This window comes from Barbatula barbatula, assembly GCF_947034865.1.
Source record: "Barbatula barbatula genome assembly, chromosome: 2".
NCBI lineage: Eukaryota > Metazoa > Chordata > Actinopteri > Cypriniformes > Nemacheilidae > Barbatula > Barbatula barbatula.
This window is the reverse complement of record NC_136767.1, coordinates 23189499-23217264: the sequence shown is the minus strand read 5'-3', so window position 1 is coordinate 23217264 and position 27766 is coordinate 23189499. Positions and strand designations below refer to the sequence as shown.

Sequence of the window (27766 nt, the reverse complement as noted above, 5' to 3'; positions counted from 1 at the left end):
GATGTTTTGCTGTACAGTCCAACTGTGACAACCTGATTTTAAATTTGATAAGCTTGCACAGTCTCCTGGTTTTCAGTGAAGTTTCTCTAGGACGTCCAGGAGAAAGAACTCGCAGGGCAAATGCACAAAGGACAATTAAAAATCCTGAATGGAAACAAGTTGATTTCTTTGCATAGTCTGAAAGTGAACAGAAGAGATGGTTTCTTTTGTTGCCAGTTAAAGAGCTGATGTAATCTGTACATTTAAATGTATGTTTTCAATATTGAATACACCAGCTATAACATGCTCACACAAACACACTCTCGCCAACAGATTGATTCTCAGGAACCAACAAATGTATTATTATTTCAGATCCTTTCTGAAAGACAGTGTCCTTGATGTTTGCTCTTATAAAATGCTAAATGCGGCGATTTGTGAAGTAGTGTGGATGATCTTGAAAATGTGTTTCTAAATTCAAGTTTGCTGTTCATTTCACATTTCCCCCTTGTATCGTGGGTTTTTCGCGCAGGTTGACCGAGTGGTCTTAACACTTTTGAGTCTCGTGCTGTGATGATGATGATGACATACAATAGTATGTTTTACTCTCTAACGAATGAAACATGTTGCTTATAAACTTGTTTTAAATATGAAAAAAACATGAACCAAAAAAGAACGAAATAAAAGGAAGTGAAAAGGGTGGAAATACTTTATAATGCTTTGGGTCTCTGGGCTCAAACAAAATGTAAGTCTCAATGACAAAAGGTGTTTGTTCCTCTAAATAAAGCCAGACTCTATTTGGTTAACGGTTATGCCTGTGTTTCTATTGGTTGTTTGCATGTGTTACTGTTCAACGTGCGTCTGTTTTATTATAGGTTTTCAAACTGTTTTTATAGGTTAATCTGGGAGAAAAGTTAGTTACAGTATATGTTAAATTAATAAAATTTGGTACGATTTGATCTGTTCTCCAATACCCAGTTTATCTTCATACTGAATATAGAAATAATAAAAAAAATATGTTTTTACTCACGATGAGTGCCCTAGTTTTGCGACTGAGACATCATGGTGTATAGGACACACGTAGGGTGTCAGACTATCGTTCAAAATTTACTTTTAGCAGACACTTTTATATCCAAAGCGATTTACAAAGAGTTCTGGGAGCAATAAGCGATATGTCACAATAGTACAAAGTTAGACTAATCGGCAGTTTGTACCCTGCTCTGAGCAGATTTGAGTTGTAATGTCTCATGTCAAAATTAATTGTTTATTACCTTTATCGGTAATTTCTGCATAGATGTCTGTATTTATTAATTTCTTTATTTATACACTTAAGTCATTTCTCATCATCCATTGAAATTATGCTCTGATAGACGTATGATGGCTGATGTTATTGATGTAAGGATGGATGAGATATATTTTTATATATCTTATTCACTGTAAAGAAAAACGGTAGGTTTAAAACAATACACAGAGAAATTACTAAATTCCACTCGGGTCCTAAATTGCTCTCCTGAAATCAACGTACATCCATATGAATGAATGCAGCCCCTTCATGTACTGAATTCTTTAAAAGCACATATGTGACCCTGGATCACAAAACCAGTCTTAAGTAGCACGGGAACATTTTTAGTAAAAGCCAAAAATACATTTTGTGGGTCAAAATTATAGACTTTTCTTTTATGCCAAAAATCATTAGGATATTTAGTAAAGTTTTGTAAATTTCCAACCCAAAATATATAAAAACTTTATTTTTGTGAGTGGATGGCCTGCTACAGTGCCTCGGATTAACAACTTCAAATGCGATTTTCTCAATATTTAGATTTTTTGCACCCTTAACTTCCAGTTTTACACTCTTGTATCTCCACCAGATATTGTCCCATCTTAACATCCCATATATCAATAAAAAGCTTAACTATTCAGCTTTCACTTGATGTAAAAATCTCAATTTCAAAAAATTGACCCATGACTGGTTTTGTTGTCCAGGGTCACATATGACATATTAGTCACAGAGATGGTACTGGGGGATCTAAATGTGATTCATCAATGACTGAATTAAAGAATGAATGGGGTTCACCACTTGCGCTTTAAAAGGGGGAGGAGATCGAAATAAACTCCTAACCAGGTTAGCTCCACAGAGTAAGTTACTTTGGTTACTGACTCCGAGTATAAGTGACCTCTCTTTTAGAAACAGGCTTGAGTTACCCCGCTTCCTCTGGTTTGACATACCTCACATTCTGAAACGGAAAACCCAGAGTTTCTGGGTTAGCCAAAACAAGATCCCTACATTTGTCAGTAGTGTTTTAGCATAGATTTGCAAAGAAGTTAAAAGACCGTCAGAAATCTGCAACCCAATTAAAGAAAACAAACCATTGTTTTATTAATTCCGCAAACAAAGAGGCTAGCCAATTGTACGTCATTCATGTGAATATTTTCAGAATTACAGATACAGAACTAAAGGATTGCAATATTGCATGTATAGTCCAGCTTAGCTCCCAAAGTTGTTTTTGTATGATATGGTTTGTAGTTCAGGGTTGGCAGTAACTGCTGCTCAGTTAAGGTGTTAGAATAGCTTGAGTCCAGCTTTAAGTTTGCTGAGGTCATTGTGAGTCCAAAGTGGCCCATCTGATCCTGTGGCACCTCTGCTCTGAAGTGGAACACTGTGGATAAAGATACGATTTCATTTTTGTTTTGTTGGTAAAGTGACGGCACATCACAGATGCTGGCTACAGTTTGTATTTCTTTTAACAACAATATATAAAGTTCTCACCTCCTGTTGCCATGGTGCCGGGGGAGTGGATCTAGCTCCACCTGTTGGTCGAACACGTTTAACGTTAAATATGACTCCACCATAAAACAGGAGGTGTCCTCTGATTGCCCTGGAACATTTCCTAATGGATACTGTTTCCAGAGGACCTTATCTGGAAGGACACAAGAAGAACAGTCACATCTCCCCCACAAAGCAACTCTTTAATGTTTCACAAATACAAACGATTTTGTTAAGACGAGTTCCAGGGTTACGTTTGGAGACTAGGACTTTTTTAGCAATTCCATTCGGTACCACCAGTGGACGAAAAATGTCACACTATATAAAGTAGATGATGGCAAAACAAATTCTTATTTCAAATGGCTGGATACATTAAAACCGCTCATTGAGTGTTTTTATTGTACATCACCTGTGCACACACTCCACGCCGATCCTCGCAACGCCGAGTTTCTTTCCTGTAGAACTTCTGCGCTCAAATTTTCCTGAAGCTCTTCTGCGCGCGGAGCCTGCAGAGATGCAGGGGTGTGGTTTGATGAGTGAGTGTGTCTGTTCTGTGATGCCTTGAGCCTTTCCTGAAGGCTCTGTAGGGTGTATACAGGCTGAGCAGGGTCTGAGGGTTCAGGAGAGGTGTTTCCATGGTAATCCTGTGTGTAGATGCTGCAGAGCTGAATAAGGTTCTGTTGTGTGTCCGGTGGGAGGGGCTTATCCATGTCACTCAAAATCCTTATAGAAAATAAAGTTTTGTTAACCTTCACCTGAGCTATGTGTGAATCTCTTTCTCTTTGCAATTTGTACTCACTGTTGAAGCAGGAATGGAGTAGCTGGACATGGCGCATTCACACAAGCAGAGATGAGAGTCTGCCATGGAAGCGCTAATCGGTTCACGAAGATCCTCTCCTTTGATGTTTTCAACTGCCTGTGAGCTTTCAATTCACCTGTGAGACAGAATTTTACACACTCAAATTTACAACTAATACACTGGCCCTGGTTCTTTGGAGTTGACTCCAAAAGTGAGTCGATGGAATTGACACTTCGACTCCATTTACTGTCAATAAAAACGGGCTCAGGAATATAAAATAAATGAATTTGACTTCATAAGTTTGGGAACTTTTGGCTGGCAACCAATCTCCAAAGTCACTAGCACATGGATTTGAGCAACGTGCACGCCATCACAGATAGTATTTTGTGCTGTCAGACCAGTTAACCCTGTCAGGTTCTAAACCAATGTGGTTTTCCAAGTGTACGCAGCATAAGGACATTATGGTCTAGCTGTAGCTATAAACTTATGGTAAAGCTTAGACACTTTCATTCAAAGCAACTAACAAAGTCCTAAAGGGAAAGTAAAAAAAAAAAAATTTGTTTGTTCTGATGAACACAGAGAAAGATATTTGGAAGAATGCTTATAACCAAACAGAGCTTATTGACAACCATGGTAGGAAAAAACTAAAAAAAAATTAACAGAACAAAAAAAAGATGAAGTAATTAATTTTTCCTAGTATGCGAGTCAATGGGGGGCAAGATCTGTTTGGTTTTAAGCATTCTTCCAAAGATCTTTCTCTGTGTTCATTAGAACAAATAAAAGTATACAGATTTGGAACAAGTCGAATGATGACAGAATTTTCATTTTTGGGTGAACTGTAAAAGTTGTTTAGAGAAATAAAAGCTTGAAGATGGACGGTCGAAATATTCAAATTTGAGAATTTAATGTGATCGGATTGAAGGTGAAGAATGAACAGGAAATATTCCATGCAATTTTGTGAGAGTACCAGTAAGTGTCGCTCTCATTACCGCAGTGTTTTGGATCGGATGTAAACATGTACAGTAAGAGAGAGAGAGTGGAGGTATGACTTTTACCTTAAACATCATTGGTTTTTAAATGTTATTCGTCGCTTTTCGCCAATCACAAAGAAACTTTAATGATTTCAGTCAATGACAACATTTAAAATTACGGAATTGACGAGAGTCGATTGCGGTCTTTGTTAATGTCCCTAAAGTCAGATTCGACTCAGTCGACTCCCCATTCCTATGTTCCACCAAAAATGACTTTATGGGCAGACACATAAATGAAGTAACGTCAGCAATGAAGTCTAACGTTGTTATTTTTATTTTATTTTATTTATAATGCAATAACTTTTGAACATCTTTGAGTCCAAATATTTATTATGGCCAAACAGAGATACAATAAGTGTAATTAAGGTACTTACTTCTGCTGTTGCAGAGCAATATTTCTGAGATCCAAGAAGCAATGTAATAAGCTCTGTGACTGGACGGCTCGTTCGAGAGCTCCGTGAACAGTCTGTCCAGAAGCAGATTTATAAAGATGAACGAATTCAGGACCTTCACAACAGGCAACCAGAACTGGTGGAACACTCGAGGAAGACATGGGGAGAAGACGTCAACCGAGTCCTCTGCAGAGAGACAGAGGGAATTTATGTGAGCATTTACTTGAGCATTTGTTTTGTGAACCCACTTATGTATTCTTCGCATCCCTATCTGACCTCATTAGTAAAAACAATATAGACATGCACATTTTGTTTTAGTATATGGTATGGTGTATAAATAATGACAGAATTTTCATTTTGAAGGTGAACTATTCCTTTAAGCAATCATGTATGTGTTCGTACCCGAAGGGTCAATATCCAGAGACTCTAGTTGTTCTGCCGTGGGAATAAGAAATCCATCCTGAACTAAAACATCAACAAGGATCTCTCTAAAAACACAGAGGCATAACAGTCTCATATTTATTTAGCACATATACTTTAGAATTTTGTAATAAACACCTGACCACACATGCACACATACCTGGAATCTGCTGCAAAATGTTTGATCTGTGTCAAGATCCAGCTAAGATCAGCGCTGGCATCCGGCCACACTCCAGGCTGCCCTCCTTGCTTTTCCAGCTCTTCATATACCTGCCATACAACAATAAGCATGTAGAATTATCAGAACACAGTTTACACATTAATAGAAACAACTAGAAAATGTAAATAGTGTTTTGCTTGTGCATTCACAATGCTAGTGTGCTGATAGTAGTTGCCAGGGCAGTGCCATGCAGTTGCTAAGGTGTTTTGGGTGGCTGCCAAAAGGTTCAAGTAAAAAATAGCCCACTATTATGGTTAATTTGGAGCATGTATATGGCCATGGTACATTCGACGCAAGTCTATGTGATTGTTTTGATTCGTTTTATTATGTGCCAAGTGCAAATCCAGTGTAACCGCTTGGTCATCCTGCTGCATGAAAGAATTTCCCTGCCTATGTCTCAGAATAACAAGTTTACGCTGCCCTCTGGAGGTGACAGATGGGAATGCAAGACTTCTTCAGAACTCAAGACTTACCTGAAACTGTTCTCTTTCGAAAGAGATGAGCAGCTCTCGGACTTTCTCTGAAAATCAAAGATCAATATAATAATATATGTATAACTGAATATGTTATATACGGTAATGTCATTCAATATTGTGTTGTCTAAGAAACACTGTTTATATGATTTACATTTTATGTTTTAAAACATGTCTGACCCAACTGCATCTTGATATATTTCTACAATTGACCCTTAACAAAACTGGGACGGAAAGGTCTGCAATATGCATTAGAGGGATACATTCAGGATTTGAGATAACTGTAACAATAATTACACCTATATTTGCATCCACGCCAGCAGACGATAACGTTTGGTTAATTCTAAACTTGCACGATGCAATAGGCTACTGTCACACAAATGGATGTATAGCTTGATACACAACCTAAATGTGGTGTATCAAGTGTTTTTTCTTAACTCCAAAATTTGTTTTTAATAAATTCACATCTTGCCAGCTTGTTCATACTTATAATATGTATGTAATATATCAATAAGTACTATATGCCACCTTAAAACCCCACTTCCCGAAACGCTTCCGTCTGTAATTCGTACATGACTAATTTCAGCAATGTTGTGTCTCCTATCTGAATTGTGTAGTAAATAGTTGTGATGTGAACTCCGCTATTCTCCTTCATTTAATATGATCTAAAAAAAAATATTATAATTTCTTATCGTTTATCGTGTGAACGTCCATTAAAGCTGGGTATATATATCTCTGTTTACTATTACAATAATTAAAAAGCAATTTTTTTATATTAATAACCAAAGCTCTACTACGCCAGTCTTGTCAGACTGGTTTGTTTGTCGGACAAAATGGTGGTCAGTCACGGGGACACATAATATCGGCATTATGATTGGTCAGATCGCCTGTAAATCAAACTGTTTGCGAAGGTTCAATTGTACTGTCATGTTGTTCTGTCTTGACCCCTCTCATACTTACTGTGTCCCTCAATCTCTTTCTTTCTGCTGAGCAGGATTTCCTCTTGTCTTTTAGCACAGTCCTCTTCATCCTCCTCTTCCGAATGGTTCCAGTCCTCCGTCAGCTGACCGCCCAGCTGGCGAGACCAATACTCCTTATGCAACCAATCCAGCACAAACTCACAACCTGAGACAAACATAATAAATAAACCTCATGAACACAAAGATGGATTCAGATACCGGCAGCTGAGTTTAAAATACCTACTGTCCATATGATGATAAAAAACCTGTATGCATGTCCCATGACCTAAACTTCTATCATCCACACATCTTGATGTTAAACAACATTTAGTTCTTGCCTCAGACGGACCACAAACAATCCATTATCTGACCATGTGACTCGTACTGATCACAAAACGTGAAGGCCGTAATCTTCTTACTTTGCAATTTAAAGATGTGGGGTGCACAGTACACATATTTTTCAGTCTGTCTGAAAACAGTGTAGATAAACTGTATATGAGAGCCTGAGGATAAAATCCTAAAGTTGGCACAGACAATCCCAAGCTCATGGGTTTGAATCTCAGAAATCTCAGTCATTTAAATAAAACAATCACTGATCTTTGCCAAAGATTGCCAGTATAGTGGCATGAAGTCTTGAATGTTTTACATTAGCCATTTTCACTTTTTTGCTCATTTTTAACGGTTTACTATAGATGGTTTAAGCAGAAACAACCTAAATAGACGTTATGTGGCAAAAACGTAACTTCCGGTAAACCTCTGCAAAATAATCAATAACTTAATACAAGTCATATACAATTAAAGATTAATATAAATGAAATATAAAATAAATAGTTATATTACTAGCCAAAACAAACAAAGTTAACTTCGGGCCAAGCATGTGCGTCCCATGAAACTATCTATACAACCCTCATCCGTTTATCAATATAAAAGCTACAATGTAAATTTCTGTCTGTTCAATTTCATTCATAATACACTAAAATGTAGACCAAACCTTTTGCAATTTGTTCAAACATCTGGCTACTCAAACTACAAAATAACTTAGTAGTTAAAAGATAAATAGACATGTTTATACATGTGTTACTCTGCGCGAGACTCGAACCAGGGTGGGTTTGGATGGAAGACAGCGTTCTTACGAGGAGGATAAAGACCGCAGCTTCTAACGTCTGTCGCTAGAGTGTCTCTGTTGGTCAGGGAGTGAGGTTTACCTTGCACAGCTCTCTCTTGCTGGCCTCAGTTACATATGAAATCTGTGTGTGTGTTTGTGTGTGTGTGTGTGTGTGTGTGTGTAAAGTAAGAGCTGTCCACAGGTTCTCTCACCTTTTCTGCACCACTTCAGAGAAGGAAGTTTGTTGTGTGTAAAGTCATGCCTGAGGTTTACCACCCACTCTGGGATATTTAACTGCCAGAGAAAAAAACTGTGGTAAGAACTGCAGTTATGACAGAAAGCAAACGTGAGTAAGTGAACGGTGTAACTTACATTTCTGGCTAAAAGTCGTAAGGGCTTGGCAATTTTCGTCTGTTTCCGTTCTGTGATGACATTAACAAACCTGAAAGACGCAATCACACTTGATCAAAGACCTAACCTTTGGTAAAGTAACACCTAAATGAAATGATCAGAGATGAAAAACATACCGAACCAGTGCCATGCCATAGAGAAGCACCAGATCATTGGCCTCCAGATTGCCCGTGTTATCCAGCACCTGACACCGGACCAGATCTGCTGTGCTCGCTACAGCCACCGGAGTGTTTTGTCCAAACCTGTGAAACAGACAGTAAATTCTAAGTACTTTCTTACGTATTCATGCTCTACATTACACCCAATGAACCGATGCCACTGCATTAACAAAATGTGACAGCTTTTGGAATTGATCAGACTGGTCTCATCCCATCAACATCAACTTTGGACACATTCCAGGTTTCAACAGAAATGCTTAAATAATTAATGTCGAGAGAGAGAGAGAGAGAGAGGAGAGAGGAGAGAGGAGAGAGGAGAGAGGAGAGAGGAGAGAGGAGAGAGGAGAGAGGAGAGAGGAGAGAGGAGAGAGGAGAGAGAGAGAGAACACCGCATACCTGCCCTTCCAGGCAGAGACTCTGTGCACTGCGTGTTTTTGCAACACAGGGTCTCTCGAGTACAGATGCTCCAACACATGATCATACTCCGCTTTGTTCATCCAGGCCACGACGCGACGCGTCTTCTTTGCCGGTCTCCCCTTCATCTTTTCAGTTTAGCGTCTACGCAAGTTACTATGTAATATGTAGACAATGGGGCAGCCAACGCTTTTTACGTCGAATAGGAAAGAACAAATTATACGAAGATATATTTTTCCTAAACACGCCCCGCCAGCGGTGCAGCAGGTTGAACAATCCCCCTAGTACCAGTAGCGGTTACAGTGGTTCCGTACGTGCCGTGGTTATTTTCCTTCAAAAAGATCAAGCAGCTATAACGTGCTCTGACCAAGTACGATAGTATTAATATAGGTTTGTGAATGTTGTGGGTTTATTTATACACTTGAAGATGATCAAAGTGCAAGTAAAAATAAATGCAAACACAGTTTCTATTTTTTAATAGATTTCTAATTTAATTCTACACTTCACGAGAGTAAAATACATCTCATATAATGTCACCCGATTATAATTTTGCATATTGTTACGAACAAAATATTATGTAATCTTACTATAATCAGTAAAATTAGTGTTATATAAGGTAATGATTGGTAGTTTGTGAGCACACTTTATTTGTTTTGAAGTAATTTATTTATTCATGAAATGTTTTTGTTTATATTGTTTTATTTAAAGAACGTCAAACTATTGTTGGGACAGTGCATTGTCTCACTTTTCTCCAATAGTCTCTCACGTACGCCAGTTTCCCGTACCAAACTGTGCCGTTCTCTCCGGGAAGCCTAGAAGATCTTGGAATCTCTGTGGAAAATGACGTCGGTGCTCGAATTGTGTGGGATACCCCCTCCTCATATTCCCAGATCGCGCGCGTTCGAGCTCAGCGTCGTCCGCGGGACACAAAGCAGCAGATAACGGGGCCTGTGCAGATCGGGCGGAGTTTAGCTAAACGCGCTTTGCTGTGCCTCCATCGGCGAGGCTGGGTGTGGTTTTCAAAACTCAGTTCCGTTAGCAGGAAATCGACTCTAGGACCGCAAGCACATCTCTTTGAGCGACGAAGACGCCGAGAAAAGTGAAACTTTGTGGGAGCGAGCCGAGGAGAAGGTCTTCCAAAAGAGCGCTGTCGGACGTTCACTCTTTGGCGTGGACATCAGCCGCTGGGAAAAAGTTTGGCTGTCTGTTGACTTCATTGTATCAGCTCTGTTTCTGACATCCGCGCGAGAGAGACGCAAAATACAGTCAAAATGCCGAAAACGGTGAGTACCCGTGGGACACGTTAACAATCGAGTTGAGTGTATTGTGTCGAGAACAAAGCGAAGAGATTTCACGGTGCTTTTTAGCGCTGCGCATTTGGGGTGAAACGGGAGACGGTAGCGCCGCGTAGGCGCTCGGAAGGGGCGAGGATGGTCTTTCACTTGCTAAAAAACAGTTGGCATTTCTGCCAACCAATGAACAGTAGGCCGAACGCGATGCCCAATTCTTTCTAGCAATTCTCGAATATATTAACAACAATGAGCTTTCAATTGAACTCGCTACAGAATAGCACGTCGCGTGTCAAATACACTGGACAGTTACTCTAATATAATCGCTCTATGTCGCATGTTCTAAGTAAATGTATAACATTAAGACCATTTAATTGTATTTATACTCTTTTATTCAAACAGACACGCTAAATGTTGTTATATACAGTTCTGTTTGCCTGTGTTGTATATGGGCTGAACCGTTACTCGGTGACAACATGCGACCCCCCACCATCGTCAAATCTGATTGGCCTTCCGTCAAGCTCTAGTGAATAGACCGCGTCTAGTTCATTTTAGCGCCTCCGTGCTGCCGGTTATGGCGCGGGTTCGATCTGTTCTTTATAAGGATTTCGGGACTGGAAACTATGAGACGCGTCGCAGCCGGTGTGTCTAGCTTGTCAGTCACTATGGGAGGACCGGACGAGCTCATGGCGCAATTTTCCACGCCGAGGCGTGGTGTTCTCCCAAATACCGACCCAACTGCGCGTTTTTAACACGAGGCTCTCTTTTTGGCTGCACCTCGCAAATTGTGAATCATTCTTTAAGTGGATTACGTTTAAGAGCCACAGTCAGAGGATAGACCGACACGTCCTTTTTTCTGATCACGTGGGTCACATGCAGCTCTCGACGTTCTCAGCTTAACGTTCAGTTACTTGCCAGTATATAAATAAAATAAAAGCCCTTCGGTTTAAGCTTCGTCTTCGGTTTTTTAATGTGAAGATTCCCATATATAAGTTGGCACGTCTTGTCAGAGATAGTTCACTACATAAATCATTGAAATGAATTCAAAGAGTCACTTTCAAAATAAGTTCCACGAAGAGCTGCTTTGTTTTGATTTGAAAAGTAAATCCATGGTATTCATACTGTAATGTATTGTTTGATTCATATCAGAGACATAAATCAATGTATTAAAATAGCTAGCTTAAAGGGATACTTCGCATAAAAATGAAATCTCTGTCATCGTTTACTCGCTCTTAAACCTGTATAAATGTGTTTTGCTGAACACGCGGGAAGAAATTTGGAAGAATGTCAGATCTCGTCCTCCATTTATTGTCACAGGAGTCAATGGGGGAGAGAGATTTGACAGTCTTCCAGATATCTTCCTGTGTGTAGAGCGGAACAAAGATATGTATACAGGTTTGGAACAATCTAAGGGCGAGTAAATGAGGACAGAATTTTCATTTTTGGTTGAAGTATCACTTTACCTACTATTTACATTCATAAAATATGTAGCCTATTTATTTCGCATAATTATAATATTTGGTTTGTTATGCAGCAGATATACACGGCAGTCATGTTTGTATTAATTAAAATCGTAATAATAGGTAAGAGACACGGATATGAAATGTAACACAACCGGGTTATGATACAAAGTGACAGGCAGATTCTAAATACCAGCAATCTTAAGAATTAAGTGCTGATAACATGGTTCAAGTCTAATTTAAACCTGACGTGTTAAGAGTTGTTCTCAAAATATCTCCATCACACCTATTTGCAATTTCTTACATATTGTATGTAGTCTTTGTATGGTAGGCTCAGATGCTTTACCGGATGGTTTTGGTTGACCTTTCACTAGTCTCCTCATGTTGCAGAGTGAGGACAAGCTCAGCTAAAGGGAGATTGAATTTGAATGTGCATTATAGAAGTCTGGTAGATGTCATGGAAGAGGTGCAATAACAAATTAGGTGGAAATTAGATAACACTATGAAGAGTGTCAGTGAGGACTGATGCCAACACACAAAGCTCACTATATATACATGGGGTGAACCTTTTTGGAATGAATGGAACACTTATTAGAAAAGTAAAGCTGGAAATGTACATATGTCTTTTAATTCGTGAGGGATTTTATTTTGGAGGTTCCCTGGATCTGTTTTTGGAATCGTATCGGCATGTAAAAGAACTCAAAACTTTAAGTGTCTGTGAGTATTTTTTCCGATTATGACTCAAGGTTTCTGTACTTAGACTGTGCTTACATCACTTCCTGTTTGAACGTTTCCTGTTCTGGGCCAGCTAGGTTTGACGCTGCCACTTAGTACCTTATTTGGAGTTTCACAGAACTGCAGTGTGCGCGCACACACTCGCATGCACACACACACAGCTTTGTGTAGTGAGGACGGGCCCCTTTTCCGCTGCAGATTTCTGTCGCCTAGAATGCAGCTGTTTATCAAAGCTACTGTACTAAAATGGCCTCTTTTAGACTTAGCACACCCCCTCTCTCTCTTGCTCGCATACACTCGCACACATTCATTTATCGCCAGTCATCAGTTCCTCTCAGTTTATGGAGTGGGAGTTACGTGACCTCTGTAGGTTGAGGTCAGAAGGAGTGAGCAGGCGAGAAAGTAAGCGACTGCTAATGGGTCACATTAACATGGTAATCCTCTTGCAACCATTTTAAAACTTTTTTTGGCCTTGAACTTACTTTAAACACAGCAAATTTCTGCCTCATAAATACTTTCTATTATAAACATTAGGGGTGTCACGATATAGTGTGGCATGATATATTGTGACACAAAAATACAATATGTTTGTGGGTCTATAGTGTAGGACCGAAGACTTGAGGTTGAGTTTTGAATGTGACTAGCCAAGCGTTAAAATATCCTGTGTTTTATTTTTCAGTGACAGATCTGTTGAATTTGTATTATTTTTAATTTGACATACAAAAGGTTCAGCTTAACATTGAATGCTGTCAATTCTATAACAAAATACAATACAAGTGTTATTGACACATTGCTTTGTAAAACAAATTCAGTTCAATCATAACATTTTGTTCAGTAGGCTATATCGTGATACACCCCTAAGAACCATAAAGAATTCAGAAATTAAACATGGTGTACACCAATGCCTTTGTATTATTTATGAACTGCTTATACATGACCGGTCCATTGTGAATTCAAAAGAGGGTTGGAGGTCTTTGGTATGTGTCAGGTGGGGAAGGATTAACTATGAACACACGCACACACAGGGAAAGATTAATGATCTTTAATAAGGTAAAGCTCCAGGGGGTTTTAAGGGAAAGTTCTAGAGTTTGTCGAACACTTCACATCCTGATGGAGGAAAACGGCAGAATTGAACTACATCTCATTTCAAAACTCGTAAGTCAAATTTGTGTGTGTGTGTGTGTGTGTGTATATAAATATATATATTTTTTATTAGCGAATTAAAGACCCTTTTTCAGTTTTCTAATGTCAATTTGTACGATTTGTAACTTAAACTTCAGAGTTGAGTAGCTATAGTTATATACTGGCCTTAGGTCTAACATTGATTTTGCTGATTATTTAACAAACCTAAGGCGTCTTCTATTCAAATGTGTTTTTGTAAACCCGCCTTATTTTGGAAAGAGAAACACGGTTCTGCATTTTGCATTTGATTTAGTTACTGTAGTTATATTACTGTAGGTATATTTTGTCAAAACTCTCTCCAAAAACGTCAGCATTTTAGGTTCCCTATAAGACACTTGTGTTAATGCATAGCAGTGTACCTGTAAATAGGATTTTATAAGGGAGATTTGGACCAGAAGGAATGTACTAACAAGTAACTCATACAAATCCTTCTGTTTTCTACAAGATGAAGTCCCTGTCGAAATCCACTGTATATGTTGCTTTAAAAAAATTATCCATATAATGATATTGGAAATACTCTGTCATTTTGAGATATCAAACACGTAAACTGTGTTTGCATAATGTCTCCTGGTAGGTCATTTAGTTGTTTTATTACAATGAACTATGTTGGGAAGAAATGACAATAATCCCATTTTGATTAAGCTATATTAATGTTTGAGGGAACTTGAATGACTTGCATACTTTGCATTTCTAGGCTTCTGTTGTGCACATAGAAGTGTTTTAACAGGAGTGAAAGAAATGCAAAATGAATATTACTTGTGTCATGTTGATAATTTTTCTTTTCCAAAGATCAAGCCGCAAATGCAGTCAAAAACTGCTTTAACAATCAGTTTTTGGGGGGAAGAATGCTGTGTCAGTTAACCAAAGGATGATCAAAGAATGAGAGAGAACTGTGGTTAAAGTTAACTTAGTGTAACTGTAATATAGATACGCGGTTGCTAGCTGTTAGCTTTATATCTCTTTGTGTTTGCTTGGGAGGATCGGTTTTGTCCCAGAGTTTGTGTGTGTGAATGAGATTTTATCAAATTTGAAGTTTGTAAATGAGAGGGTTGTATGTGTATCTCTGTAGTCATTCGTATTTATGGCTTGTTCTGGTTTCAAGTGTCTTTTTCAGGGCGGGAGAGTGTGATGTGTAGGTTTGTTAATTGGCTTTGGTGTGTTTGGTTTACAGTAGGGGTTTGAGGCACGTATGTTTGCCCAATCTCAGTCTTGTCTAGCCAGCCCTTTAGACCGATGGCATAAGGTTTGGACTTCATAGCGGCTTTGATTGACCAAGAACTCCCCAAGAGGCCTCCTGACTAACATGTACAACAGCCAATTAAATTACATTTTGTTCAGCATCATGCTAAGAGGCAGGAAAATGCAAAGTTGGTCCCTTTATTGGCTTCATGCATCAGACGTTTAGTCAACAAATCATGACGTCTAATGCTAAGATTAGCCAAATTTTTGCTTTATATAAACCAGAATTATCATTATTGTAAGATGGCCTTCAAACTGTACTGAAGGAATTTCTATCTATGCTGGACCCTATTGGCTGCTTTTTATTGGATTTCCTGAATCAAATGATCATTTCCAAATTCCAAAAAAATGTAAATGTAGTTTTCTAATGAAAGAAATTAATATGTTGGAACTAGTGGTGAAACGGATGGCATTTGATCTGTTCGGATCGTGCTCTATGGTTTGACAAAATGTATTCTTAAAATAGTTTTAACGCACACTCTCTCTACTATATCTTAACTTAAACTGCTGCATAAAGCATGTCACCCGCGGATGAACTGTAAGTTTATTCATCATAGAGTAAAAGATGCGCTCTCGCTCTCTCTCCAGTATCTGGGCGAGTACAATATTTAAGCACATTCTCGTGTACATCTTAACTTAAACGTCACTGATCTATATAGAGGACTGGATTGTTAATGATCTCATTAAACTGAAGCTACCACGCAGCCAATGAAATTGAGTTATCACACATTAATGATAAAACAGTAATTTACCAGTGGCCGTTTTTATACCTAAAGTCTCATACTAAATCCTCACAATGCAAATGTCTTCGTCATTTCTTTTTTTTAAGGTCCTACTTCGGTTTATGGAGCGTCCTACAAAAAGTTTACGTACATACAGTGTCAAACAATTTAATTTTCTAAAAATAGGTTGTTATTATACTCTCAAATGATTTGTTCGGCGATCCTTCCGTCTAATCCCCTCCTTTCTGTCAGCCAACTCTGATCTGATTGATCAGATGGTCTAGTCTGCTGTGATTGGTCTACCGCGTGCAGTGTCACAAATGGAACATACATGGCATTACATGGAGTGGCGCAAATCCGACCCGGAACTGAAATTAGAACGACAGGTGACTCATTTGCGTGATTCAGAATCGACTCCTTTTTTCCAAGCCAATAACTTTGTTATTCATTCACTGTCGGCTTTACAACTGGGCAGACTGCTTACAATCACACAGCAACATTACACACTGTAATTTTAAGGACGTTGTAATATTAACTCTTTAAGGATGTAGATGGTTAATTATTTTAAGTCGGGAATTTTCCCATTTTATAAGATAGAGAGTGAGTTATTTTCATTTTCATTACATTAGCATACATATCAGATCAGCAGACAAACGAGAACTCAACATATGTCAAATGTGCTTATTCTGACATCTAAAAATGGATAAATACAGGCTGTATATGTTGTTTAAGTCATGAAGCTTGTGCCATTACAACAGTGTGCAGTACACACTTGCTTTCTACAAGTTGATTTTTAGATGTTGCTATATTGGCCAAAATAAACATAAAGATTGGAAAAATATCAGAAGTAACAAAACTTATCGCGTGCCTATTAAGTGTAATATGCTTATTGACAGCTCTTGTTGAAGACAAAATATTGCATGTCCAGTGTTTTGGATAAAAGCGTCTGCTAAATAAATAAATGTAAATGACAACTCCGATTCGGATAAATTTTTATTGCCGATACTACTGCCATTTAGGTTGTTTTTACATGTCACAACGGTCAGCTGCGAGAGTTTTCATGAAGTAATGTTTCATAAACTTGTAATTATGAGTAACACAGATTTTACTCTTAAGGAAATTTATAATAATGATAATTGCCTGACACAAGAACAGCCATCATTCTCGATTAGCATCTGTGCTGCTAAAATAACCGGTTACACAATCTGTGCAATTTGTAAAGAAAACATTTGATGAAAATAAGTAAAATACTATCTTTAGCCTATTCTTTATTAGTTTTATGTGTCATTGTGTAGATGTCATTGTTCTGGATGTGTATGAGCCATGTGAGTGCGTCTGAGCAAAGCAGTAGGATTGTTCTAAGAATAGTGTCAGAGAAACACTAGAACGGCAGGTCCACTGTAAAGACCACACCCCTATCACACACGCCCTGACCAGGCAGTATTACACATTCTTGGTTCCTGTTTCATGAAGTTCCATGCACTATTTTTACACTGTGAGACCATCCGGGAATGAGAGAGTCCATTAACCTACGGATACTGTTCCACACTTCCATGCAAACATGCCGGTACTGAAAGAGGTGTATTATATTGGAGCTTGCGTATATGAAATGAACTCTTGCTCAAAGAGGAGTGGAAAAAGAAAGTAGAAAAACGGCAGTTGTTGAGAAAGTTAGACTTGTTCTCTTTGTTCCAACTGGCTGATGTAATTCTATGAAACAGCAGAACCGGGGTTTACACACACACACACACACACACACACACACACACACACACACACACTCGTCTGGTTAGATATCTCCGTGGGGACAGTCCTTAGGCGTAATCATTTTTATACTGTACAAACTGTATGTTTTATAGCCTAAACCTAAAAATCTAAGAGAACTTTTTGCATTTTGGGATTTTTTAAAAACATTTTTCTTTATGATTTAAAAGTTTTTTTGCCCATGGGGACCTCGATTTTGGTCCCCACAGTGACACGAGTCCCCATGTGTTGGTGTGTATTCAGTTTTGGGTCCCCACCGGGACCAATTCCACACGCACACACACAGAAAGACTATACCTAAATGAATCACCCCATACTAAAGTAATTCCCAGAGTGCATGAGAGTTACCAACAGCGACGTACACATTCTGAAAACACTACACACACACAAGACACCTGGGTTTCAAGAGTTTCACAATTGTCATTTCACAACATGACTTCCCAATTTGAATACCACTTTTTGAGTTTTATATTTTTTTAACATCTCCCGTTCTTATATAGTGACATATAAAAGTGTTTGGATTTGAAGGGATGAGGTGAAGTGTGGACAGGAAGTAGTATATATAAATGGACAAAGCTCGCAGTTCGGATCATTTTAGGGTTTTTGGGTCACGGATCGGATCATTTTTCAGATCGGTTAATGTAAATGCTCATCATAGTTTTAATATTATATATTATTATAATAATGACTTAAATAAGTTAATAACTTGTTTTTGCAATCAAAAAAAGGCTCTAAAAAAGGGGCGCTTATATAAGGGGTCGAAGAGTTGTGAAAGTACCCTGAAGATATCAACAGATTCATTTAACAGATTATTTAACATCAATGTTTATTTTCTAATCTAGGCTTTGTTGTAGCCTACAGTATGCGTGCATTAGATAATGACAATAGGTAAAGCAAATAAATATGATATAAACATGCAATCAGAGTAAACAGCTGACAGCTGGATCTCTAAAGATCAGATTAAAAATGTGATGGGTCTAATGAGGTGGCGATCATGAAGTATTTTAAATGACTTTATCCTGTCTTAAATGCGTTACTGAATCATGAGTGGGCGGCACGTAAAAATGGTCAAGGTGTGCCTGTTTGTGTGTGTACTGTACTTTTTAAAAGCCATTGTTACTTAATACAGTATATGCATGCCTATTTAAAATAAGATTATTTACATATACAATAGCATTTAGGATATGACAAAATAAAATGGCAGAACATAGGAAGCTGATTGAGCCATACCATAGTTATAGTCTGCTGAATAATCTGTTATTAACTGTGCTACAATTGGTTGTAATTGTACAGCTAAAAGGAAGTGGGGATTTCTTGGTGTTTCAATATTGTTACTGGAGGTGTGGTCATCAGTATCCAGTGGGGTCGAGATGGGGTTGGGGAAAAAGAGAAGAGAGAAGGGGATATCTTTTTCCATTCTTCCCTCTTGCTGTTTCCTTCTATTGTTTTTATCTTATCCAGACTTCCAGAGCACCATCCAACATGTTAAAATCAAGCCACACTTAAGGACACACATTGACTCTGACATTGTAGAAACATGAATGCCTACACAAAATGTATTTTTTATTGTGTTGTTTGATATGAGTTTTTAAGAGATTTGCTATTTCAATTGCCCAATCTGTCTTGTTAAATAAAATCTATTATTATTGCATTTTTGAAGGAAAGTGTACATTCAAAATAAATACACAAATTTCCATAGTTTCTTTAGGTGGTATATTTGTCTTGCTATAATGATAACACTTTCATAAACGTGTGAACGCCCAACATGATGATCATGATATCTCAGCAGAATTTTTGATGTCTCGTGTTCTTATGGGAATCAAGTGAATCTGTCAGAGTTAACAGTTAGAGTCACAATGTTGCATATTTGGTTAGTGATCCAAAAACAGCACATTATTGCCATTATGATACTTTGATCAAAATGTGTCAAAATGCTAAAACATCATATTTTAAAGTTTAAAATCAAATTATTCATTCTCCTGTGCTTTACTTTGGCTCATATGATTTAATTTGTACTTTTCAGATCAGCGTTCGCGTGACTACGATGGATGCAGAGTTGGAGTTTGCCATCCAGCCGAGCACCACTGGGAAACAACTTTTTGACCAGGTGTGTGTGTGTGTGAACCTTTTGCTTCTTTTATGATAAATTCACAACATGCACAACACTAGTTTCTTGCTTTCTTTTTTTAATACAGGGTCTTTGAGAACTTGTATTCTGTATTTGAAATCTATTTTCAGGGGGGAATTCTCCCCCCCTCCACCTCTCTCTGTCTTACCGTCTCTTTCTAGCTCTTACCGTTTCTTCCGTAGGGTGTAATCCTGTATTTCGCCCTTAATCTTATGTTCAGTCATTCTGTCCATTCTGTTCAGAAATCCACACTTTCTCAATAATAGACAGCTTTGTTCCTGAGCAACCTTTAATTTCTCGTACAAACACACAGAGCGTTTATTATCCAGGCTGCTGTGTAGGTTGCGGAGTCGCATATTTCAACAGAAACAGCTTTTGGGGATGAGATAAGGGCTGATTTTTGAGAAGGGTTATTAAAAGCAATAGTTCAACCCAAAAATCACTCACATTCATTTTGTTCAAGACCTGTATGCAGTTTTTTTGCCTTGTAACACCTAGAAGTGGAAATATGTAAGGACGATTAAATGCAGCTTTTTAATTTAATGGCAATAAAGATATCTCAACTGACAGTAAAAGTATCCTAAAAAGAGTTTTCTCACATTTTCTGAAGTTCTTGGTCCCATAAAACCAAAGACCAATAGATTAAAATAGCATACCGTTGGGTGTACTGTTCCTTTAATGGATTTATGCTCTTTTCAGTCTTTAACTTTGGTTTAAATGCGCTTCAATGCATTTCCTTGATGCTTATCCAATTTCCTGCTGTCTGTCTTTAAACTCTTGTGCTGATCATCCAGCAGTGAGGACAGCATGGTGCTATTAACAAAAGAGAGAGAAGTATATTTAAATGAGGAGTATCACTTTTAGTCATCTTCTTCTATCGCTCCTTTTTCTCTGCAATTACTTATCACTCTTTTGCTTTTTCTGTTGAACCATTTTACATCATTTAAGGCACAGCACACTCTGGTTGATCCAGCATGTCACCAAAAAAATCTCGCTTGCACAAACACAAAACTTTCCATCCGGCAAAGATGAACGATTCAGTGTTCATATTTCATTGAGAGCTAAGAAAAGTGAAAGCTTAGGAACTTGACAGAAACATGTTGCAAATTGGATTCAACACACACTGTCAGTACGAGCACCACAGCTCATGTGAAAACCAAAGGCTATTTTGTTGCACATAAATGCAGAATTCTTCTTTATCCTCTATTTCTAAATTCACATATTAATGTTAATGGGGGTGTACTGTCTGTGAGCTTGGGTCTCATTCTTACATACCTCTACCCTGCGTATAAACTTGTGAAATTGTGTTTATGGATGGTGTTCTGTGGGTGTCATCACAAGATGTGTGTTTATTTTAAAGGGGTATAAGATGTGTGTTTTCTGTGTTTATAGGTGGTGAAAACCATCGGTTTGAGGGAGGTTTGGTTCTTCGGACTGCAGTACCAGGACACCAAAGGCTTTTCCACCTGGCTTAAACTCAACAAGAAGGTGTGTGCGTAAGATCACGAATGCTCAGCTTATAAGCACTTTCATAAGCTATACCTTATTGTTGGTGAAGCCAATAATCATCATCCATTTTTAGACTTTCAGTATATTTGCTCTTCATTGATAAGTCTTATTGATAAAAAAATCGAGAAAATAAATGAAGGTCTGTTCATTTGTACTGTAGATGATGGAGACTAGAGGGCAGGTGGGATGAATGTGAACCCCCTGTGATCAATTCTGTTTCATTCCTTGTTGCCTAGGTTACGGCTCAGGACGTCCGGAAGGAGAGTCCTCTGCTGTTTAAATTCCGGGGAAAGTTTTATCCTGAAGATGTTTCTGAGGAGCTGATTCAAGAGGCCACTCAAAGACTTTTCTTCCTTCAGGTGTGTGCGCTCTCTTTAGAATATATGGTGTTGGTTTATATTTTTTACAATTCATTTTAATAGGGAACTTCCGAGCAGACTAAATACAGTATACAATAGCATTAGTTCAACACACAATTTCAAATTAAATTTTTATATATTACTAGTGTATTTAAGTCTGCAAAATATGTTTTTTTTATTACTAACTAGACTCCTGATATTAAAAATCACAATATTTTCTTGTCTTCAGTTACCACAGATATCCATATAATATTTCATAGGAGAAAACTGCTCATTCTCACTTTAAACTTATATAGAACACTTTGTGGCAATCTGTAGTCTTTTGATCTCCAGTATATAAACGTCACAGCAACGTCAAAGCTAAGGCCAAACTTGTGCTGTGTTCTCGGACATACTTACAGAGAACATGTTACATTGAGTAAACCTGAAGGCCTGGTGCTGTTGAGTGATAGAAAAACAAGCTTTAGCCCAATCTGGTGGTCAACAGGGGAATGCCTCCTAACATCCATAAATCTCTTTCACATGAGTCGGAAACTACGTCACCTCAGGGTTAAGCAACTTCCCCTACAGATGAAATCCCATTGTAATAAAATGATCTTGTGTCATTTAAAGCTACTTATGACTTTGTTTGGCTACTTTAATCTATATTAAACATAACATGTATATTTGTTCATTTATCTGTTTTGTGTCGAGAACTTGTTTGTTGCATTTTTCAGGTGAAGGAGGCAATTCTGAATGACGATATATACTGCCCCCCCGAAACCGCAGTGCTGTTGGGATCTTACGCAGTGCAGGCCAAATACACCGACTACAACAAAGATGTTCACACGCCCGGATACCTGTCTGGCGAGAAACTGCTCCCTCAGAGGTGCGTGTGGATATCTTAATATCGACAATTTGTGGTGTGTTCTCAGACTTTTTCTAACCAAACTTTTTTATGCAGGGTTCTGGAGCAACACAAGCTGAGCAAAGAGCAATGGGAGGAAAGAATTCAGGTCTGGCACGAGGAGCACAAGGGCATGTTGAGGTACAGACACATACACCCAACCAATGGAATGTGCTCTTGTCCTTTCTGTGGGTTATCACCGATCGCAGAGACCGGGCGATAACGCAACTATGTGTGCGTTTCAGAGAGGACGCGATGATGGAGTATCTGAAGATAGCTCAGGATCTGGAGATGTACGGGGTGAATTATTTCAGTATTAAGAATAAGAAAGGATCGGAGCTCTGGCTGGGAGTCGACGCCCTGGGACTCAACATTTACGAGCAGAACGACAAGTACGTTTGTATGGAAATTAATTTTGTAGTATGGCTTTCATTTCAGAGGGATGTCGAAACATCAATAAATATCAAATCAAACTGACTCTCTTGCTTTTTTTCAGGATGACACCTAAAATTGGTTTCCCCTGGAGTGAGATCAGAAACATTTCTTTCAATGATAAGAAGTTTGTCATCAAACCCATTGATAAGAAAGCCCCGGTAGGTGCTGCAAAGCTTTTTCTGCCACAGCTTTAATACTGTATTAAGCTCGTTTGGCCATCTTAGATACACAACCAGACAAGCCTGTTTTATGCAGACGTTCAGTATAGAATACTGCTATACATCAGCTTGATTAGACTGGCAGACCAGTTAGACCGGTTTAAACCACTTGGGACCACCTTATGCTTTAAGTGCGATTTATCATGTTTCCATTCTTATTTCTGTGTCTAGACAAGTGAAACTATTACTGTGTTTGATAAGCAGTAAACTGGTGAAATAATGTTATAGACAGACAGTTTACATAGCACGTTTGTCTTTTTTAAAGTCACACAAGAGAGTGTAGATGGGAATGTGCGTCTCTTATCAGTGGTGTAATTGTGAGGGTTCGGCACTCACGCTCACGGCCATCTTTAAACTCACAAGCTTTCTGTTGTGTTTTATATAAGGATCAGCTTAGTCAAAGATGGTTCTCCTTCTGGAAAATGAAAATTATAATGCGTTCTAATGTTATACCAGTGAAAGAGTCAGAGTTGCTATATAAAAAAAAACTCATCTGTGATATTTTCTTTTTTATAGATACTTTGGGTAAGTTCTATATAACTTTTCTCATTCTGTCCCCGCAGGATTTTGTCTTCTATGCCCAGCGTTTGCGCATTAATAAGAGGATTCTAGCCCTGTGCATGGGGAACCACGAGCTGTACATGAGACGCCGTAAACCAGACACTATCGAGGTCCAGCAGATGAAGGCACAGGCCAAAGAAGAAAAGAACCACAAAAAGATGGAACGGTGAGAGAGCCAGCAAGAGAGGTTCATTTAGGGTTGAGGATTAACAATTAGCATCATAAAAACCAGCATGACCAGCCAGGAAATTCATGCTGGTTTTAAAGTGATAGCTCACCAGTTAACATTTCTGTCATCATTTACTCACCCTCTTGAAATTTCAAACCTGTGTGACTTTCTTTCTTCTTCAGAACACAAAAGATCTTTTGAAAAATGTTTGTTAAATGGACCCCATTCATTGGTTCTGTGTCCATACAATAGAAATGTATAGGTTCCAGTGCTGCTGGTTACCAACCTTTTTCAAAACATCTCCTTTTGTGTTCTGCGGAAGTAAGAAAGTCATAAAAGTTTGAAATGACAGCATTTCAATTTTTTAACTGTTCTCACCAGCAGGTTCCTTTAGTTGTTGCTTTAGTTTAATCCTCTAGCTGGTTTGTTGTTCATCCTTCATAGTTCGATGCTTCACAGTGCTTTCGAAGGACAAGTTCCTCTACTAACAAGTGTGCACTCACACACACACACCCTCATGTTGCAGGGCAATGCTGGAGGACGAACGCAAGAAGAGAGAGCAAGCAGAAAAGGAGAAGGAGAAGATCGAGAAAGAAAAGGAGGAGCTGATGGAGAGACTCAAAGTGATAGAGGAACAAACCAGAAAAGCTCAGCTAGGTGAAGTGGAGAGACGTGAGATGTGCTGCTCATATTTTTGCATTACTTAATCAATAATTTCTCATGTTTGTGTGCAGAGTTGGAGGAGCAGACCCGCCGGGCGCTTGAGCTGGAGCAGGAGCGTAAAAGCGCTCAAGAGGAGGCGGAGCGTCTGGAGCGAGAGCGCCGCCTGGCCGAGGAGGCCAAAGCGACTCTGCTGCAGCAATCTGAGAACCAGATGAAGAACCAGGAGCATCTGGTCAGTTACCATGACAACCACTCTATACAATACCAGCCACCATGGCAACAAAGTTCTCCATGACAACTTCCCAACAACACCTAATACAGCAGCTCCACATGCAGTCGGTTGCTGTGGTGACCCCACAGAGCGGGATAAGCCGTTGCCATAGTAATAAAAAATAAAATCCCAAAGTTTCAACAGGATCCAAACATCACCTGACCACAGAATGCAAGGCAACCACAATTACATGTGTTCCTCTATAACTCTGAGAATGTGTGGGTCTGTTTGTGTGTTCGGACAGGCGACTGAACTGGCAGAGTTAACCTCGAAGATCTCATTGCTTGAAGACGCCAAAAAGAAGAAAGAGGAAGAAGCAACAGAATGGCAGAATAAGGTAAACATGGTTACTAATCATTCCTAGCAGATGCTTGATATAAAAAGCTAACGATAAACACACAGACAGAAGCAAAAAACTTTGCGAAGAAGCAAAGTAACATCCAATCACATAATGTTTGATGTCTTAAATGGATAGTTCACCTAAAAATGAAAATGTACTCACTTTCAAAACTGTATGACTTTCCCTCTTCTGCAGAACACAAAAGAAGATATTTTGTTTACTGGCACCCATTGACTTGCATTGGTTTTGTGTCCATGAAATAGAAGTGAATGGGTTCGGTTACCAACTTTCTTCAAAATATCTTTTGTGTTCTGGGAAGAAAGAAAGTCATACAGGTTTGAAATGACAAGAGTGTGAGTAAATGATGACAGAATTTTCATTCAAAAACAAACTATGAATGAATGAATGAGGTCTTTATATAGAGCTTTATTGTATATTGCTGTAGAGATAAACTTTAAATAAAGGAAAACTAGAGACTTGGGATCAGGGCAATGAGGAATATTTAATTTTATTTATATGCATGAAAATAGCAAACCCCAGCAATATATAAAGTGTCCCTTAAACATTTTAAACCATGCGAATATATTTTCATCTCCATTAATGTATTTGTTTCCATGGACTTTTCAGTTCAAATGAAAAAGCAGCTTCAAAGCATCTTATAAATAGTGATGATGGAAGAAGAGAGATTATAAAAAACAATACATGTTATTATTGCAAATTTCAATTGTACATTGATAAAATGTAACTGATTATTTATCTGACTACATGTGGTATGACACGGTTTTGAATTTGTGTAAATGCATTGCTGTATGTTCCTTTTAGGCCATCGTAGTGCAGGAGGACCTGGAGAAGACAAAAGAGGAGCTGAGAAATAAAGTGACGGCGACCCACGTGACCGAGCCTGTGCATGGCGAAAACGATAACGATGAGGGTGATGAGAGCAGCGCGGAGGCCAGCGCCGAACTCACCTCTGAAGGGGCTTACCAAGACAGGAGCGAGGAGGAGCGCATGACGGAGGCCGAGAAGAACGAACGAGTGCAGAAACACCTCCTGGTGAGAAGGAAATCCACTTCGACACAATCACACAGAAAAACTCTTGTCACCGAGTGGTCACCTTTCTTTATTCATTCTCTCGCAGGCTCTGACTTCCGAGCTGGCCAACGCTCGGGACGAGACCAAGAAGACCCAGAACGACATGATCCACGCAGAGAACGTACGAGCCGGACGCGACAAGTACAAGACGCTTCGCCAGATCCGCTCTGGAAACACCAAACAACGAATCGATGAGTTTGAGTGCATGTAATTTACCACAGTAGGCCAGCAGGGGGCACTACAGCCTGCTTTGCGTGTCATATCTGCAGAGAAACAACAATACCCACAATGCACCACTCCAACAGCCAGACAGGCCGAACAATAAAGCCAAATATAAAATAATGCTGCACAATTCACAATCCCTTTAATTCAGAGGCATTGTTTGGGTTACTGCATCATGATAGAGGAAATGTACTTCTTGCTTTGTGTTTTGACATAGATGTAGCTCTTTTATTAGAAGACATATTAACGGTTTGCTGTTTGGCTGAACTAAAGGGTTTTCATTCATTCAAATTGAGGATGAGCAGAACTGGATTTCTCTGAGCATTGAAGTAGACAAACATTCCATTGTAAGGATAGATTGAGAAAGCACACTCCGGAGAGGAAGGACCAACCGTATTCCAGCATACAAAGACCGTAAATAAAAGTAGTTGACATTTTATTTAACTACACAGTGCCATTGTGATGGTGTAATAGCCTAGCTATGATGAGATGCTGTAACATTGCATCTCTGTGCCTTTTCTAATTAGAAAACTACAGTATTGATTAAAACACATGCTTAAGACCTGCTACCGGCTGCCAATGAACCACTCAGCCAAAACAGGTGGCCTGCAGAGCAAAAGTGTGTGTGTGCGTGCGTGCATGTGTATGTGTGTGGGAGAGAGAGAGTGTGTGTGTAAAGTTTGTGATTCCTATTAAAATTTAGTTTAGTTATAGTTTCTCATTGCTGCAGGTATGTGGCCGCTCCCTGTTTGAGCCTTTTCACTGAAGAGAAAATATCAAACTGTATTTTTAGTTTAGTTTTAATAGTATTCTTATTTTAAGCTTTTTTTCTTAAAGAAGAGACTGTTTTTTTTTGAGGCATTTGATTCCTTTTTGCAGTATTATTTTGAAGGATCCTTTATTAGACACTTCTAAGCATCTTCTGGGATAACATTTCTCCCTTTATGTCTGAACAGTATTTACCCAGAGTGAACAGTTTTCGAGTAGCCCCGCACCTGTAGGCAGTGCCTTAGTTGATTTTTGTAATCTCTATTCATTTTTATTCATGCGGCGATATGCCGCACTGAAGCAATATGACGTCCCTGGCTGCTTTTGAAGAATTGATTCTTTATTTGGATCTTACACTTGAATAATCAGAGCTGTTTTGATATATAAGAACAGAGGTCTCTTGTATGCTTGTTCTTATCATATATAGCTTGTTACCTGGGTGACGTGACGTCATTCAGAATTGGACATTTCCCGCCATTTGGCCGCAGTTGGCTCATCGTCAGCCGATCACCGAAAAGATTGCTGCTTATAATGTTTTCATCGCAACTGTCAATAAAATATTAAAATCGTCAGTTTCATGGCCAGTGTTGTTTGTGGAACGTATTGTACTATCTGTCGACAACCTAATCCAA

The 27766-nt window shown here is 38.7% G+C and overlaps 2 protein-coding genes across 4 annotated transcripts; one reads left to right on the top strand and one right to left on the bottom strand.

Moving 5' to 3' along the window:
* Positions 1-1390: 1390 nt before the first annotated feature.
* las1l (LAS1 like ribosome biogenesis factor) lies at positions 1391-10236 on the bottom strand. 3 transcript variants are annotated; one of them, XM_079484690.1, is made up of 14 exons: positions 9868-10236; positions 9105-9453; positions 8667-8792; positions 8512-8581; positions 8352-8433; positions 7036-7200; positions 6076-6122; positions 5543-5652; positions 5365-5450; positions 4945-5148; positions 3540-3675; positions 3150-3463; positions 2744-2894; positions 1391-2633 (listed from the first exon to the last, which is right to left on the bottom strand). In XM_079484690.1, exons 2-14 carry the CDS (start codon positions 9248-9250, stop codon positions 2537-2539), a joined length of 1734 nt encoding a protein of 577 aa, XP_079340816.1. In that variant the 5' UTR covers positions 9251-9453; positions 9868-10236; the 3' UTR covers positions 1391-2536. The 3 variants fall into 3 exon arrangements, with proteins under 3 accessions (XP_079340816.1, XP_079340817.1, XP_079340818.1); XM_079484691.1 differs by lacking the exon at positions 9105-9453 and having other exon boundaries at positions 9868-10115; XM_079484692.1 differs by lacking the exon at positions 9105-9453 and having other exon boundaries at positions 9908-10112.
* On the top strand, positions 10032-27706 carry msna (moesin a). Its single transcript, XM_079484680.1, has 14 exons — positions 10032-10405; positions 19537-19620; positions 21034-21129; positions 21387-21509; positions 22226-22377; positions 22453-22536; positions 22641-22787; positions 22892-22988; positions 23612-23775; positions 24305-24435; positions 24513-24673; positions 24957-25049; positions 25875-26105; positions 26191-27706. Exons 1-14 carry the CDS (start codon positions 10394-10396, stop codon positions 26353-26355), a joined length of 1740 nt encoding a protein of 579 aa, XP_079340806.1. The 5' UTR covers positions 10032-10393; the 3' UTR covers positions 26356-27706.
* Positions 27707-27766: the final 60 nt, after the last annotated feature.